Here is an 18,904-nt window from a genome sequence, read left to right on the forward strand (position 1 = left end):
ATAATTTTACTAAAATTGATTCTGTAAATTAACCACATATTAATTAATCAGAATTTGATAAATAAATGAATTTTAAACACCCAGAAACATTTTAAGGAAGACTTCTGATTCAGATGGAATAAGCTCACTTCCCACAGTCTCTCAATGAATTTTCCTAAAAACCCTTCACAGAATGCATGGATTAGCTATCTGAGGGCTCTGAAAAGTAAATGGTAGCAGGTAGACTGTGGAAATAAACTACAAATCAAGGTATGTAGTACCAAAGCATACCAATTAGTGGTATGCTTCCTGTTATTTTTTTTCTGCTACTGTGTTTCCCAGCTAGTACACAGCTCCTACTCAAATAAATGTGACTGAAAGAGTGGGGGAAATCCTTTGGTTTCTTTTGTATGTTTGTTTTCTCTTCTGCCCCAGCACCCAAGCAAGCCCCAAGCCCTAAGATGAAGTCCTGTGGCAGTGGCAGTGATGGCAGTAGCAGCAGAACAGACATCTAAAAACTCTTCTCTATAAGCAGAGGGGAAATCTCTATAAGTAGATGAACTGTGGTCTGGAGTGAGGGGTCTGAAATTCCTGTTTTTTCTTTCTCTTTATCCTTCCCCTACTTGGCTCTTAAAGCAGCAGACTAGGTTGACTAGTTTCCCAGCCAGAAGACACAGAAGGGAGCCCTTAGGAGTTGAAGAGTGAACCTAGCTAGATCAAATGCCTGCAAAACTTTTTAAGAATCAACATTCAATATAGGTTATAAAGAAAACCCAGAGTCATATAAGGTAATATTGCAAATGTCTAGGATATCATCCAAAACTACTTGTCACACAAAGAACCAGGAAAATCTCAGTGACTCACAAGAGAAAAGATAATAAACAGATACCAACCCTGAGATGACTCAGCTATTTGAATTATCAGATAAAGACTTTAAAGCAGATATTATAATGGTTTCAAGAAGTAAGGGCCAACAATATTAAAACGTGGAAAGACTGAAGTCTCAGCAGAGAATTGGAAGATATAAAAAAGAAACAAGAGGAAATTTTACTACTGAAAAATATAATATCCAAAACAAAAAATTTATTGGATTGACTATATAAAAAATGGAGATAACAAAGGAAAGAGTCAGTGAACTTGAAGCTAGATCAGTAGAACAAGAGGAAAAAAAGACTGGGGAAAAAACAGGTCCCACATTCCTGTGGGATAATAACAAAATGTCTGACATTTGAGTCTTTAGAGTCTTAGAGGAAGAGGGGAGCGTGTTATAAAAAAATATTTGAAGAAAAAATAGTCAAAAACTTCCCAAATATTGCAAAAGTCAAACTTGCAGATTCGAGAAGTTCAGGGAACCCCAAATAGGAGAAACCCAACAAAATCCACACCCAAATACATTGTAATCAAACTGTTGAAACCCAAAGATAAAGAAAAATTTTTGCAAGCAGCCAAAAACCAAACCAAAGCAAAACAAAAAACAATGCATGCCACATAGGGGAACGCTGATTCAAATGACTATAGATTTCTCATTAGAAACTATGGATGCCAGAAGGCAGTAGAATAACATTTTTAAAGTGTTGAAAGAAAAGAACCGAATTCTATAACCAGTGAAAATATCCTTCTGGAATGAAGAAGAAGTAAAGACATTCTCAGATGAAAGACAACCAAGAGCATTCATCACCAGAAGACCAACTATAAAAGAAATGGGAAAGGAAGTTCTTTAGACAAAAGAGAAATAATACCACAGAGAAGATGGAACTTTGGAGTGAAAGAATAATAACAAAAATGGTAAATATCTGGGTAAATGTAAAGACTATTTTTCTTCTCTAAAATATGAGACTTTTGAAAACAAAAATTATAAGATTGTCTGGTGAGGTTTTCAGTGTACATAGATGTAATATACATATATCAAGCACAACCCAAAATGAGTAAAGGAACTTATATGGTGGTATAGTTTTTATATTCCACTTGAACTTGGTAAAATATTAGTTCTAAGTTGACTGAAAAGTTCATATATATATATACATATATATATATGTATATATATATATATATATATCCAGTGCAACCATTTAAACAAAAAACACTATACAAACAGATATAATCAAAGACCCAATAGATAAATTAAAATGTATACAAGAGATAAAATTTAGATAATCCTTTTAGATAAATTAAAATATAATTCTAATATATAAATAAAACAGATTAAATCTTTAATAGATAAATAGATGAATTAAAATGTAATTCTAAAAAATTATCAATTTATACAAAATAAGGCAGCAAAAGCGAAACAGATGAAGGGAAACATAAGGCACAAATAGAAAACAAATAAAAAATAGTAGGCCTAAATCTTAACATATATTTACATTAAACATAAATGGTCTAAACATTTCACTTAAAAGATAGAGATCATCAAAATAGATTTTTAAAAAGTCAACATTGAAAAATATGCTATATAAGAACTTCATTTAAAATATAGTGATTAAAAGTAAACAAATGGAAAAAGATATACCATACTAAAAATAATAAAAAGAAAACTTAAATACTTCTATCAATATTAAATAATATAGACTAAAAGGCAAGGAAAATTACCAGGATAAAAAGAGATATTTCATAAAGATAAAAGGATCAATTCACTGAGAATATATAACAATCATTAATATATAAGCAACTGAGAGATTCAAAATATATAAAGCAAAAACTGATAGAATTAAAAATGTACAGTATATTGAAAACTTCGAAACTCCTTCCTCAATAATTGACATAAATAAAAAGTAAATCATCAAGGATATAAATAAATAACACCATAAACCAAAAGGAACTAATTGACATTTACAGAATACTCCAGCCAACAACAGTAGAACACACATTCTTTCAAGTGCACACACATGGAACAAGCACCAAGATAGACCGTATCCTGGGTCATAAAGCAAACCATAACAAATTTAAGAGAATTAAAATCATACAAAGTATTTCTTTCACCATAACAGAATTAAACTAGAAATCAATATCAGGAAGATATCCAGAAAATCCTCAAATAATTAGAAATTAAATAACAAGCTTCTACAATATCCACAGGTAAAATATGAAGTTTCAAGGGAAATTAGAAAATATTTTGAACTGTATAAAAATGGGAAGTACAAATTCAAAATTTGTGGGATGTAGATAAGTAGTGCTTAGAGGGAAATTTAAATCATTAAATATTTGTATTAAACAGGCAGAGGTCTTGATGAAACCTAAGCTTCTACCTTTAAGAAACTAAAAAGAATAGCAAAATAAACACAAAGCAAACAGAAACAATAAAACGCAGAAATAAAAATTTACAAAGACAACTAGAGAAAAACCAATGAAATCTAAAGCTGTTTCTCAGAAAAGATCGATGAAATTTATAAACTTGTAGCCAGACTAACCAGAGAGAGAGGAAGTGAAGGAGAAGGCACAAATTACCAAAGTCAGGAATGAAAGAAAGGATATCACTACAGCCCACTGAGGCACTGAAAGGATAAGAGTTATGAACAACTCTACACACATAAATACAACAACTTAGATGAAAGGGAGGGACCTAATTCCACAAAATACCAAAATTCACCTAAAAAAAAATAACTAACTCAAATAGGCTTATATCAAAAGAAATTGAATACATAGTGAAAGATCTTCCAAAAATGAAAACTCCAAGCCCAGATGCTTTCACCAGGGAATGCCACCAAACATTTAAAGAAATAACACCAATTCTACACAATCTCTTCCAGAAAATAGAATAGGAAGGAGCATTTCCCAACTTATTTTATGAGGCCAAAATTACCCTGACTCCAAAACCAGACAAAGGCAGTATAAGAAAAAAACTAAACTAAACAAAAACATAATGCCAGTATCTTTCATTAACAGAGAAGAAAAAAAATACTCAACAAAATATTAGCAAATTGAATCCAGCAATATAGAAAAGGAACAATGCATCATAACCAAGAGCAGCTTATCCCAAGAACGCAAGGCTAGATGAACACTCAAATATCAAATGTAATCCATCTTATTAAGAGACTGAAGAAAAATTATATTATCACATCAGTCAAATGATGCAAAAAAACCCTCATTTGATAAGATCCAAGATCTTCATGATAAATTCTCAGCAAACCAGAAAAAGGGGAAATTCTTTAACATGATAAAAGGTATCTTTAAAAAAACTTACAGCTATCATCATGTTTAATGGTGAGAGACTGTTTTCTTCCTAAGATCAAGAATAAGGCAAAGATGTCTTTTCTCACACTCCTATTCAACAATGAACTGTTAAGTCCCAGCCAGTGCAATAAGAAAAAAGAAAAAAAGGAATAGTTTGAAAGAAAGAAAGAAAACTGTCCCTCTTTGCAGACAGGGAAAACCCCAATGATTCTGCAAAAAACGTTCCTAGAACTAATAAGTGAGTTTATAGCAAGGTTGCAAGATACAAAATCAACATACAAAAATCATTTGTATTTCTCAACACTAACAATGAATAAGTGAATTTGAAATTAAATAAGTGTGTGTATGTATGTATGCATAGATACATATACACATGTACACATAAATCATGTATGTATTTATTTATATCAATCACATTCACAGCAGACCCCCAAATAAACACTTACATACATAAGCTTAAATCTAATATAACATGGGAAAGACTTACATGTTAAAAACTACAAAATGCTGATTAAAACTATCATTTACCTAAATAAATGGGAGACACATACTGTGTTCATGGATTGGAAACTCATAGTTAAGATGCTATGTATATAGTCAATTCTCCCTAATCTGATTAAGACTGAACACAATTCCAATCAAAATGTTAGCAAGATTTTTTTGTAGATACAGACAAGCTGATTCTAACATTTTTATGAAAGTCAAAGGATCTGAAACACTCAAAATGATTCTGAAAAGAATAAAGTTGGAAGACTCAAAGTACCTGATTTTAAGACTTGCTAGACAACACCAGTAATCAACCTAGTAGTGTTCTGACAAAACAATAGACACATATATATATATATCCATGGAACAAAATAGAGAAACTAGAAATTGAACTACAAAAACATGGTCAATTGATTTTTGACAAAGATGCAAAGGCAATTCAATGGCGATGGCACAGTGTCTTCAACAAACAGTACTGGAACAAGTGGACATCTGCATTAATCATGTTTTTTTTTAAATTTTCCGTATTTTATGATGTTTTAATATCTTACAAAGCTTGCTGGCTGGGGAGAGACTGCTCCTCCCAATGCTAGCCAATTCTTAGCCGGGGAACATGCATGTCTTTCATATGCAACTCCAACCATCTCTATCTAACTCTCACACACCAAGCCAATATTTCCCCTTACCCTAACTCATCCCAGGGCCAGGTACCAAGCAATTGCAGGCCATCCCTATTCCCTAAAGCCCACTGAAATTACACAAACGAACCAATCCTTTATTGCTTATCCTGTCCTACCTTGCCTTTCCCCAGAAAGGGGAAACCCCAATAAAGGCTTTATACTCAACTCTCCCCTCACTCCTGCTTCTGCTTCACCAAACCTGGTACCTTTATGGCCCTTTGTGGCATAGTGTGTTCCCTTCTCTCAGGAAATCTAAGTAATTCATTTTTCAATGACACTGACCTCTCCATGTCAACATTCAGTCACCTCTATAAATTAAAGTCCCGTGGGTATAATTTTAATACAACATCCATATGCAAAAAATGAATTTCAACCTATACTTCACACCTTCTTAAAAAATTAACTTAAAATGGATCATTTCTCAATGTCAAACTATAAAAGTTTTAGTAGAAAACATAGAAGTCCCTGCGATCTTGGGTTAGATGAAGCACTCTTAGATATAATACCAAAAGCATGACCCATAAAGGAAGAAATTAAGTTAGACTTAATTTCTTAAAACTTTCTGCTCCCTGAAAGACACTGCTGAAAGAATAAAGATATGCTTCAGACTGGAAGACAATATATGCCAGCTCAACAATAAGAAAACAAACAACTCAATCCAAAAGAACAGGCAAAACACAGATTGCAAACAAGCCCCTTAAAAGACGCTCAATATCATTAAGTCATTCTAAAAAACACAAATTAAAACCACTACCTAAGAACAGCGAAATATAAAAACAACAACTGACAAGTGTTGTCAAGGATGCAGAACAACTGGAACTCTCACACATTGCTGGTTAGAATGAAAAATGTTATGGCTACTCTGGAAAACAGTTTGGCAATTGCTTATAAAGTTAAACAGACGTTTACCATACCACCCATTAATCTCACTCCTAGGTATTCACCCCAGAAATGTGAAAAGTTATAGTCACACAAAAAACTGTAAATAAGTATTCATAGTAGCTCTATTCCTAATCACCCCAAACTGGAAACAATGCAATTGTCCAACAGGTGAATGGATAAACACTGTGGTACATTCATATAGTGGACTACAACTCAGCAATAAAACGAAATGAACTATTGATACATGCATAACATTGATGAATCTCAAAAGCATTATGCTGAGTAAAGAAGCCAATCTCCAAAAGTTACATACTATGATTGCATTTATATGGCATTGTGGAAAAGACCAAACTACAGAGATGGAGAACAGATCAATACTTGCCAGGGATAAGGGATGGGTGGAGAGTTTGACTACAAAGGGTCAGCATGTGGAAAGTTTTTTGGAGTGATGGAATTGTTCTGAATCCTGACTGTGACAGCAGTGGTTACACAAATTTATATACGTGTTAAAACTCGTGAAATGTACACGGAGAAAAGGTACAGTCATTCCTCAGTATCTGAGGGGAATTGTTTCCAGGACCACCCATGAATACCAAAATCCACGGATGTGCAAGCCCCTTATATAAAATAGCATAGCATTTGCATATATATTATGCACAAACTCCTGCATACTTTAAGTCATCTCTAGGTTATTTATAATACCTAATGCAATGTAACTGCTATGTAAATAGCTGTAAATACAATGTAAATGCTATGTAAATAGTTACCAGCGCAGGACAAATTCAAGTTTTGCTGTTTGGAAGTTTCTGGAAAATTGTTCTCCCTAAATATTCTCAATCCATGGTTGCTTGAATCCACTGATGTAGAACCCGTGGATACAGAGGGCTGACTGTATTTTGCACATACTTTTAAAAATAAAAACCATGGTAAAGTGGCAAATGAAAACACTTGAGAACAGGATGCTTCGTCTTCAAATAAGCCATTGGGTTCAATTTCAATATTTATTAGTTTACTCAAATTTTGAAGAAAGATCTCATACTGCTTATAGAAGTTCCAGGGATTAAATCCATTTTGTCAACCAAGCCAAGAAAGACAGTGGCATAGAGGCAATTTCAAACTCTCAGACTTCAGTTTTAACAGAACAAATCATCAATCCATGGAGTGGAGAGCCAGATAAAAAAAATGAAACTCAAACCACGTACCAGTATTAAAAACTGAGAGTCGACTTTTAAAGTCTAAACTTTCCATTAATCTCAGAAATTAAATCCCGTAAGAATCATGACTCATCAAGCATTCCTCTCCCTTCTTCTGATATACAGATTATTTTTTCCTCTTTAAAATACTGAAGAAATTACTTACAGCTTTAAGGGTAAGATCACACTGGAAAACGAGTTTCCGGAGTTGTGTTAAAATTTCTCTTTTGGTATTTTCTAGATCATTTCGTCTTTCTTCAACATTTGTCACACAAACTTTGTAGAGTTCATTTGCTTCTTCTACCTTCAGGAGTATCAGAGAAAAAAGTGACACTGGTTCACTGAATCTATATTTTAAAACAAATGCTTACTCTAGTACGGCTCGATTTAAATAATTGAAAAGGCTTATGCATGAAAGTTCTGAAATATTCTATATTTTAAGTAGAATATTTTTAAAAAGAAATATTCTGTTTTGGTCAGCAATTCAAGGACACTTGTCTTTTATCAATAGTCAAGTATGATTTACAATTAGTACCCTGTTTGTCTATAAAATCAACATCCACTTCTATTTAATAGCCTTTTCTATTTATATTTACCATTTCCTATATAATCTTCTTACAGAATTTATCAATTATATTTCATAAATAATACAAAGCTTCAGCCTAGTCTTGCTACCAGGTATTAGAATAAGTACGCATATACACACAGTTGCCTAAATGGTGAACTTTCTGAACAATCAAGTAAAAAATATTAAGATATATCTTTCACAAACAACCCCCAAAATTCAAAAGATAAGCAAAAATCTCTTAGCATAGTGGTTCTCAAAGTGTGGATCCCCGGCAGCAGCAGCACATGGGCACTTAGAAATGCAGGTTGTCTGGGGCCAACCCTAGACCTGCTGAATCAGAAACTCTGGCGATGGGGCCCAGCAGTCTGTTTTAACAAGCCTTCCAGGTGGTCCTGATGCGGGTTAAAGTTTGAGAACCAAAGCCTTAGCAGATTAGTGCTAATTCAATAATAACAAATAACAAAAAAGATGATTACTTTTTGAAGAGCCTCTTCTTCCAGTCTTCGCTTTTTTTCTAGCTGCCTGTTGAGATTTTTTACTAATCCACCACTTGAGCACAGATGTTCCTCTTCTGCACGAAACATGGAAGATTTTGCTTTTTCATATTCATCTTGACGTTGCATGCACAACAATTTTGCCTTTTTAAGAGCAGTCTCTGTTTCAAGCTACACAGAAAAAGAAGAGTATTAAATAAAGAATAAGAAAAATCCTAATGTACAAGTTTCTTTAGCATATTCAGCAAGATAGTTAAGACTGCATTTTAGATAATCTATAGAGTAAGATATGCATCTTCCCAGGGTAGATGCTTATAGACTGCAGATGATTTTTAGATATTCACAAATAGATGAAACTCTACTATAATACTAACCATTTTATTTTGTTCCTGTTTCCAAAGTTCTTTTATTTCTTTCCTTTGTTTTTCCATTTCATTTTTCCTCCCAAGTAGAGGCTGGCAAGGGTATTTTTTTAAAAAGAAAGAGAGAAAAAAGCTGTTTTCTATAGGCATACTGCTGTTTTTTTTTTTTTTAAAGTACATTGTATTTATAAATTTTTACCTGCACAAATTTGTTGGCTTGGAGAGCTGCAATTGTTTGTTGTAAAAGGTGACTGCTCTCTATATCATTAAGAAGAGCATTGGTAAATAAAGACTGCAGTGGCATAAACTCCTAGAATTTAAAATTGAAAAGTAAATTTTCCAATAGAAATGTACTAGAGTTCTAGATCCTCCCCACCCCCACTAAACTTCTTCAAAAAGAGAAATTTTTAAGCTTAGATTTTTTTCAGAAAAATGACTATTCATAAATATGACCATATGAGAAAAATACTGAAGAAAATTAACGAAGTTATTCTAAACCTCGTTAGCAAAATTAGTAGCTAACAAGTTAATCAACATTCATATAAAACTGTGGATTTCCTAGTTTCTTCATAATGGGTATCCTTATAAGTTTAAAAAGATTTTATTTTGTCAGTAAAAAGGTTATTTAGCGTGTAAGTTCTTTCCTATGTTAAGTACAAAATTTAATCTGATTTTGCAAGGCGCTCATCTGAGTAATCTCTTGACAGAGGACCCTAGTAGTTCACTGACCACTTACCTGTAGTCCAATGTTAGTTCTAGTTGCCTCTGCCAACTTGACAATATTTCTAGTGGACTCCAATTCTGAAAAGGTCAAAGAAGGCATCAGAAGGTAAATTCAACTTATTTTTCCCCCCTCCATACTCTAAAATTATTTGTAATCCCCCAATTAAAAAGTGATCACAAATACTAATCTGCAACATGATATGAAGTTATGATTCTTAATTGGTAGTACTCAGCAAAACCAACTGGGAAACTTTCAAAACGCACTTGATTAGATCTCACTTCTCTGGGGGAATGGGACCTAGGCCTGTGTATTATCTATTTCTAAGGCTATTCAGGTGAATCTGATGGGCATTCCCTATTAAAAGCAAATAATGTAGTAGAAAGAGCATAGGCTTTGGGTAAATTCTATACATACCCTATACTATATGATCTTAGGCAAATCTGCTGACCTTAGGCAAAACCCATCTCATTTGCCTCCACTGTAAAATGGGGATAATAATCTTGTCTTGCCTACTTCCCAGGGTTTTGGTAAGGATTAAATGAGATAATGGATGTTGAAAGCATTTTGTCAACTGTAAAACACTGGGAAAATATTAGCTATTAAGATGTTCCTTATATGTTCCCACTGCCTTCTGATCCAACAGCTACTGTTGTTTTTGTCTCCTTTAACCATATTATCTGATTGCATTTCTTTTCACCCACTAGAGTATGACTTCTTTAAAGGCAAAGACAGTATACTATCTGTCTTGGTGCCCCCAGATCTAGTGGTTGGTCCACATCAATGTTCAATAAGTATATTTACTGTAAGAAGAGTCTTTCCTATTTTAAGAAGAGAAAAATGGGCAATGATTTTATGCACTACAATGAAAGAGCTACTAATTTGGAATCATATTATTTATAGTCTGTAGAACATGAATCACAAACAATTCAGTTCTTACGTTCCAAAGTTAATCAGATGCCCTAAAGGGCAACTCACCCAAGCTCAGCTTCTTTTCAACCCATGAAACTATGTTCTTGGTATATTTTAACCATGTTTTAGCGTATGACAAAGCCAATTCTATAGAGTTAGTGTTCTTTAACAGCATGCTGTCTAATTCTATAGGAGAAAAACTTCCTGAAAATAAAAATATCAAGGTAAGTATACATTAAATATGAGCTCATAACTCTAAACAAAGAAGCATTCATATCCTAAGATGTTCTTCAATGAAAACTGGTTAAAAAATATGTGACAAATTCATAATTAAAGGGTCACAGTTTAAACTGAAAATAGTTTTAAATTATATTTTTTAATAAATATGTATTTCTATTATTCATCAAGTTACAAGCCCTATATAATTCTTGATCAGTCTCTATCATGACATTATCTATCTACTCTAGCAGGTTTTTTTCCTTAAGTTTTATATGTAAAACTTCACACATCATTCATTTTATGTCTGAAATGAATACTTCAGGTTACTAAGCAATGAGAGATTAAGTAATCCAAAACATTTATCAGAAGTAACTGTAAAAAGTTTGACTAAAGTTTTAAGTACCTCAAGCATTACCTTTTTCACTGGATGAGTCCACTGATTCCACAGAAACATTTTCAAAAGACTTAAAACATGGAAGAAAACAAATTTAAGATTAGAGCAGAAGATAACAGAACTTTGCTTCAAAATTTTTTCACTCTAATTTGTTACTCTGACATAATTCCTACTAAAGAATTTCAAGCATTTAGAACTCAAAGGACCTGAGAAATCTGTTTAAATGCCAGAACATTTAATAGGAATTATATAGTTTTTTACAACAGCAGTTCTCAAGGTCCAAGAATGAATAACCTCATTGTTTACTAACAGCATTAGTTAACATTAATGAATCCATTCAAAACTTTAAATTCTGCAGATCTCAAAAATATTAGTCAGCAAGTTATAGAAGCAATCTAAATAGACTGCTATCTAAATAGAAGACAAAGACCTCTCTCTTTCAGCCATCTTTTACCATTGCATTATATGATAAGCTGTCTCTGAAGGTCCATTGGACAGCTTAGTGCAGAACTTTCTATGATGATGGAAATGTTCTATATCTGCACTGTCCAGTAAGGTAGCTAATAGCTACATGTAGCTATATGAGCATTTGAAAAGTGGCTAACTTAAATGAGAATTAAAATTTTAATTTAATGAATTACATGTGACAAGTGGCTACCTTATTGGACAGTGCAGGAAAAGGTTACCTACCGAAATTGTGAGAGTTTATATTTAGTTGGGCAATACGGAGTATGAAGGAATTCAATGCAACAGGAATCAAGTAAAACCTGGGTTTGAAGTCAAGCTCTATCACTTAGTAGCTGTATAACACTGAGCCATGTATTTATACTCGTTTAACTTTGGTTTGCCCTTCTATAAAATAAGGATAAGAACATTACTTCATAAGACTATTTTAAGGATTAAGATGATATAGGTTTAGCACAGTGCATGGTTATCTACTAAGCACTCAAATAAATGGCAACTATTATTTTAAAAGGTATTTTTCAAAACTCTTCATCGAACGAAGTAATTTTATTAGTAGTATATCATCATGGATTTTTAGATTTCAATTTCTAGGGTAAATTAAAAAATGCAAAAAGGAAAAAGTATTATCCTATTAAGAATTAGTATACATGTGCACAACAGAAGTACACGAATAGGAGATATGATTTACACCTAAAATTTAAATTGTTTAGACCCCTTTTACACAGATATAATGTTTTCTTACACCTTCTAAATTAGCAGCAAGCTTGAAAATATGAAATTGAGGAAAAATCATAAATAACAGCAAAATATTTAAAGATCTTAAAATTCTTCATCATTCTGATATGGTTTCTACACTATCCTCCTTTAGTCCTTCAGTCACCAAATGGATGACTTCAGAAGTAGTCACAATTGTTTTCTAAGGACTGTAGTACATGTAACAAATGCCTTAAATAGTCATTCATATTTTGTATTATTTAAGAAAGATCTGTAGTTTTTATATTATTTTGATATAATAACAGGTACTTGGTACATTTCCAAATATTTGTTGAAATCCTTTTGGATTCTAATCCTTTCCGGAAATCCTTAACAGGAAATGATCAACGTATGTCCCTAATGCAGTTTGTTTAAGTATCTTGCATTTGGTGAAAACATTTTAGTAAAATGAAAGTATTACTACTACAATTAGTATAAATCTTTAAAGCAATATTCTACATACATTCCTAATGCTCTTTTATTTCATAGCAATTTTTCTTCCAGTTAGGAATCAGAACCCCAATTCTCTAACATACTTATAAGGATGCTCTCAGGGAGAATTCAGACCTTCAGTTCTGTTAATAAGTGTTTCATGGTAACAAACAAACTGTAGGATGTGTGAAAAGATTAACACCCTCTTTACTTCTTGCATCATTTTTCTACCAGTCCTAAAATCTGCGACAATGTCAGGAAGGAAAAACAGCTATGAATTACTTACTAAAATTTTGGACCATAGACATATAGGTTCATTACATAAGACACTATAAAATTACCAGCTACGTTTTTTTTTTAAATGATGGTTCCACTTCAAAAGTACAATTAGGGGCTTCCCTGGTGGCGCAGTGGTTGGGAGTCCGCCTGCCGGTGCAGGGGACGCGGGTTCGTGCCCCGGTCCGGGAGGATCCCACATGCCGCAGAGCGGCTGGACCCGTGAGCTGTGGCCGCTGGGCCTGCGCGTCCGGAGCCTGTGCTCCGCAACGGGAGAGGCCACAACAGTGAGAGGCCCGCGTACCGCAAAAAAAAAAAAAAAAAAAAAAAAGTACAATTAAATTTTTGGTCCAGAAACTGACCATAATTTATCATATTTAAAATGAACCGAGCTGTTTTTTTTTGCTAAACTAAACAACTATCAAAGACTAATGCTGAGATTAAGATTAGGATATTATTAAAATATTAAGTTAAAAACATTAAAATCTTTGCTTTCATACAAACTTGGCCTACCTTACTTTCCCGGGAAACAGGCAGTCGCAATAATGAATCATTGCCTACATCTCCCATGAGGAAGTTTGTCAGGCTATCCAGGGGAATTAAAAAAAAAAAGAAATGGAAATAAACAAGTCATGACATTGCTCTGTCACAAGCTTTACATTCAACATGTCATCTAGGTTAAATTTTTTAAAAGCAAGAACCTTAGAAATAAACTGCTAGGAATCTATCCACATAAACCACATAGTCACTTGCAAATGGATGTTGCTTCTAAACAGCTATAAACACCTCCAAATACACCAGTAAAGCAACACAGAAAGCTTTTCTGAAGTTGTGATAACATTTCATGCTAGTTAATACTTTACTTTGCATGTATGTACTGAATTATTGTGACATACTCTCAATGAGACATCTAGGCCCTAATTTCTTTAAATGACAGTCCTCTACTTACATATTTCCAAAGGTAAAGGCCAAGGTTTCAATGGAAGAAAACACTTCTCTGAAGAGATCATTTTTGTTTTCTTCATTTACTTCTGTGAAGTTCACAGCTTTAGGGAAAAGTTGGTTACAATTAATGAGGAGAAAATACTTTAAACTAGTTTTATACAAAGTCATTTAATCCCTTAAAAATCCATCATTACTACTAGAAGCATTAGAAGATTCAGAAACTGAAAAGCCTAATACACAAAATAAATATGATGTTCAAGTTCTTCATTAAAGAACTCATACAAAAGAATCACCTTGCATAAAAGTAGCCAGCATTCCAACCTGACTGCTCCACACATTACATAATTTGACACATCTAAAAAGTGACTCAATGTGAAATCAATTGATCTTGAGTCACGCAGTCCATGTTACACCAGCCTTCTCTCATTAAGAGTGCTCCGTATTTTTTTCTCTTGCTTATTGCTTCACGGCATTTTTTAAAAACAGCTAAATGCACTGTTTAAGTCACTTAAGTCAATATGAAGTACATTTTCCACTACAAATTACCAATATTTGAAATCACATATACATTTGACATAGCATAAAACCTATATACAAAGCATACCAATTAAAAACACACAAAGCTTTAAAATTTTTAAATTCCTATTTATTTATACCCTTATTTCTTATAGGGTCTTGGGCTCTGAGGTTCATTTTAATTGATACATAGCTGTCTGTTTATCACAGGGACAGTCGAACATTTTGCATTTTGTTAAAATTATGAAACATAACTGAAAAAGGTTTCTTATCACAACTTCATCTGTATGCACCTTTCTTAAAAGCCCAGATACAACCTACAGAGACAAAATCTGAGGGTTGAATAGGTAAATTTTTTAAAGTAACTCATTCTACTCAGATTGAGTTTAAGGAGCCACCGGCTCCCTGTAACCCACCCTCCCTAGGATCCTTGCCAATAACTGGAAGGAGAGAAACCAAGTGGAGAGGAAGCTATCCTTTGTTTTAAAACATAGTTGTTCTTAAGCTTGCCTGCACATCAGAATTACTTATGCAGCTTTAGAAACAAAGTCTGAGTCCCACCACCAAAGATTCAGATTTCAGAGGCCTGGTGAAGCACATATATTCGTTCAAAAGCTCTCCCAGGTGATTCTGATGTGCAACTAGGGTTGAAAATGTTTCCTGGAAAGCCAGGATTCCTAAGCAGGGATGAATTAAACCTTAAGCCTGGAAGCCTCATGAAATTACAACCAAGATTTTACACGCCTTTGTAGATATGAGGGGGTAAGGTCCACACCTTTAATCAGATTGTTCTAAATATCCCTGATACAAACAAGAAGAAAAACTTTAAAACTGCCTTTGTAGATATGAGGGGGTAAGGTCCATACCTTTCATCAGATTCTTCCAAATATTCCTGATACAAACAAGAAGAAAAACTTAAGAACCGCCATAAATAATTTTTAAAATATTTTTTGATTTCTGCTCTGGTCAAGATGGAAAAACAGGCTTATATGTCTGAAACAACTAAAAGAAATCTGTACAAAATATACAACACAGCAGTTTTCATGACATTAGCTATCAGGCAACACAGAACAAAAATCCTAACAGACAAGAAACAAACATGGTGAGCTCTACAACTGCCCCAAGCCCACTGCGTAATAACACACAAAGGTTTCTAAGCAAAGGAAACTACCAGAGATAAAGAAGGTCATTTTATAATGATGGATTCAATTCATCAAGAGGACACAATCTTATACATTTATGCACCTAATAAACAACTTCAAAATGCATGAAGCAAAAACTAATAGAACTGAAATGACAAATTCACAACTACAGCCAGAGATTTCAAAAACCCTCTCTCAACAATTGACAGAACATGTAGACAGAAAATCAGTAAAGGATGTGAAAGCCTTCAACAATACTATCAGCCACCTTGACAAGACCGACATTTAAAGAACACTCTACCCAATGACAGCAAAATACATGTTCTTTTCAAACACACACTGAATATTTACCAAGATGGACCATACTATGGGCCATAAAACAAGTCTCAATGGGTTTAAAAGGATTCAAGTCAGGTAAAGTATGTTCTGTGACTAGATGGAATTAAATTATAAAAATCTCTGGAAGAATCCTCAAATATTAGAAAACTAACACACTTCTAAATAAACCATGGATCAAAGAAGAAAAAGGGAAATTAGAAAGTATTTTGAATACAATGAAAATGAAAACACAACATATAAATATTGCCGAAGGCGGTGGCAGAGAGGCACAGAAGGGAGGGATGACAAAGGGACATGCATTACCTGGATTGTGATGGTTTCACAAGAGTATGCATATCAAAATTGATCAAACTGTACCCTTAATTTAAATATTTGCAGTTTATTTTAAGTCAATTATACCTCAGTAATGCTGTGTTTAAAACTGCACTTGAAAGTAGACTTTAAATGTAATTTATAATGTAATACCAGCAAAAATGTAAAGCCTACTCCTATTTCCCAACTTTAACCTGTTAGACTTTAAAGAAAAAAATACTTTATAACACTGCAAAATTCTATAATTATTCTTCTTTTCCTATAAATGTATTTTTCAAAGCACTAAACATGACTGTGAGATAACTGTAAGTAGTGAAATAATTCTAAGTAGCAAAAAGACAATTATTTGAACCATCTTCAATCGTTATCTTCATCCCTACTCAAATGAGGTTACAGCCATCTAATGAAAATTCCTATTACGGCCCTTGCCTCTACTTCAAAACAGCTCTATACTTCTAATATCCTTTCATTTTTTTGCTCCTGTCCAGTGTTTCAAAGAAAAGTCTTTGGCTCCTTTCCAATAATAAATCTTCTCATTCTCTCCCGCATTCTCCAAAACCCTTACCACCATTACTCCTCCCTCATAACTTCACTATCTCCTACTAACTGACTTTTCTTGTGCTACTAACAACATACCCAAATCTTTTCTACAGGAAAAAAATTAAATTTATCATATTTCTTCTTAAAGCTACCATCCTATCTAATTCAGCATTTCTTTACTACTAAAACTTTATAAATAGATAATGACAATTCACCAGGATTTGGCTTTTCATCCAGTTTAATGGTTAGCAGGGGTTGGAAAACATTTCCTGTAAAGGGCAAGATAGTGAATATTTTAGACTTTTCAGGCTATACAATCTGTTGCAACTATTCAACTCTGTATAAAGTAGCCAAACATAAACAAATAAGAGTAGTTGTTTCCGATAAAACTTTATTTACAGAAACAGGCAGCAGGCCAGATTTGGCCCACTGGTAGTAGTTTGCGCACCCCTGGTTAAAAGGATGGGTTCCAAAGCCAGTCTGCCTCTTAACGAGGTTAAGTAACTTAACTGCTCTGTTCTTCAGTTTCCTCATTTATAAAATGGGGATAATAATATGCATTTTGAGAAACACTGTGAAGATTTAATGAACTTAGAACAGAGCTTGTTACATAGAAAATGCTCAATAAATGTTAAGTTATTTTCACTCAATACCACTGAACAACACTGTCAACAATAACCTCCAACTGTTTTAGTCAAACTTGGAAGTCTTTTTCCTTCTAAGTTTTCATCCTACTTCACTGTTCTGCAACTCTGAACAACTCTATCACTTCATACATATGCAACCTTGGACAAATCACTCTATGTCCCAGCTTTCTTATCTGCAAAATGGGAGTTGATATAATAATAATTTGCTGTGAAGATTAATGGGTAATCCATGTAAAGAGCTTAACAGCATCTGGCATACAGTAAGTACATCCTCAATATATTATGTCAGCTATTATTAATACAAATATTAACCATTTCCTTCTATCTTGAAGCATTTTGCTTAGAAGCAATACATTATAGCAACTAGAAAATGCAAGGCTTCAGAGTTTCAAACCTGAGTTTAAATCTGACCCTTACCACTTCCTGTGTTACTCTGGATACATCACCTAACTTCAATTTCCCCATACGTAAAATGGCGTGTTACTGAAAGGAACAACTGAGAAAACAAATGTAAATCACCTAGGGTACAGTGCTTGGTATTTAGTAAATATGAGCACCCCCATATCCTACATCTGATCTGTGCTTCATACAGTTGTTTCCACTCAGCCGGCAGTTCTCATCTTGGCCTTCTTCTCTATGCATTACCCCCAGAGAATCTCATCCACTTTCAATACCTTTAACGGAATGAATCCTTAAACTACCTGTCTAGTTTTACCCTCTGAGCTCCAGACCCATATTTTCGATGGTCTGTTTGATACACTCCTCCCCCTATTTCCCAATCTTTACCCACCAGCACTGCAATCTCAACATGTATTAAACTGAACTCTCATCTCTTCCTATCTACTCTGCCCCTCAAACCTACTCTCTTCCGTACATTCCTTAGCTCATTAGTTTTGCTTCCAAAATGCCTCAAACTTTTTTTTCTTTCTTTCCATTCCCGTTGACACTTAGTTCAAAGGCCATATTTTACTTCTAGTTTGGACTATTTACCAACCTGCCAAGTGGCCTCTCTGTCTCCACTCTCTCCCCTCTACTAGCTGACCTTCGAAATCAAATCAAGATTTTGCTTAAAGTTTAAATAATTGTCTCCCTTGGGTTCCCTATTAAGTCACGACCATGAGCACATTTATACCTCTTTAAGAAAACACATGAATAGCTTTCATACATATAACCTATTAGAACAGCAACTTTCAAACAGTTTTACCACAACCTTCGGTAAGAAATACATATCACATCATGACGAAGTATACCATATACACATAATAGTTATCAGTTACATAACACCTACAAAGTTTCTGAAATATCCTTAAGTCTTATACAATGAGTGTTACACTCTGATTTTTCTTTTCTATTCTCTTTCATATTTTAAAATGCTGGTTACAATTCACTAACTCGATGTTATAAATCAAAAGCCAAAGTCTGAAAACCACCATATTAAAAGATATAATGGAAGAAAATTTTCACCATTTGCACAGGG

At 33.7% G+C, this 18,904-nt stretch overlaps 1 protein-coding gene across 2 annotated transcripts in view; it reads right to left on the reverse strand.

The window, feature by feature from the left end:
- ARHGAP29 (Rho GTPase activating protein 29) overlaps window positions 1-18,904 on the reverse strand; it is a 62,715-nt gene that overhangs the window by 19,662 nt on the left and 24,149 nt on the right. For both annotated transcript variants that reach the window (XM_065878592.1, XM_065878602.1), the window contains 9 exons: window positions 13,936-14,032; window positions 13,500-13,572; window positions 11,082-11,130; window positions 10,514-10,651; window positions 9,551-9,615; window positions 9,014-9,124; window positions 8,827-8,907; window positions 8,435-8,623; window positions 7,557-7,694 (listed from right to left, as the gene is read on the reverse strand). In XM_065878592.1, coding sequence (XP_065734664.1) covers window positions 7,557-7,694; window positions 8,435-8,623; window positions 8,827-8,907; window positions 9,014-9,124; window positions 9,551-9,615; window positions 10,514-10,651; window positions 11,082-11,130; window positions 13,500-13,572; window positions 13,936-14,032 — 941 coding nt within the window. The remainder of the gene's footprint in view (window positions 1-7,556; window positions 7,695-8,434; window positions 8,624-8,826; window positions 8,908-9,013; window positions 9,125-9,550; window positions 9,616-10,513; window positions 10,652-11,081; window positions 11,131-13,499; window positions 13,573-13,935; window positions 14,033-18,904) is intronic.

Source organism: Phocoena phocoena, chromosome 1, assembly GCF_963924675.1.
Source record: "Phocoena phocoena chromosome 1, mPhoPho1.1, whole genome shotgun sequence".
Lineage (NCBI taxonomy): Eukaryota > Metazoa > Chordata > Mammalia > Artiodactyla > Phocoenidae > Phocoena > Phocoena phocoena.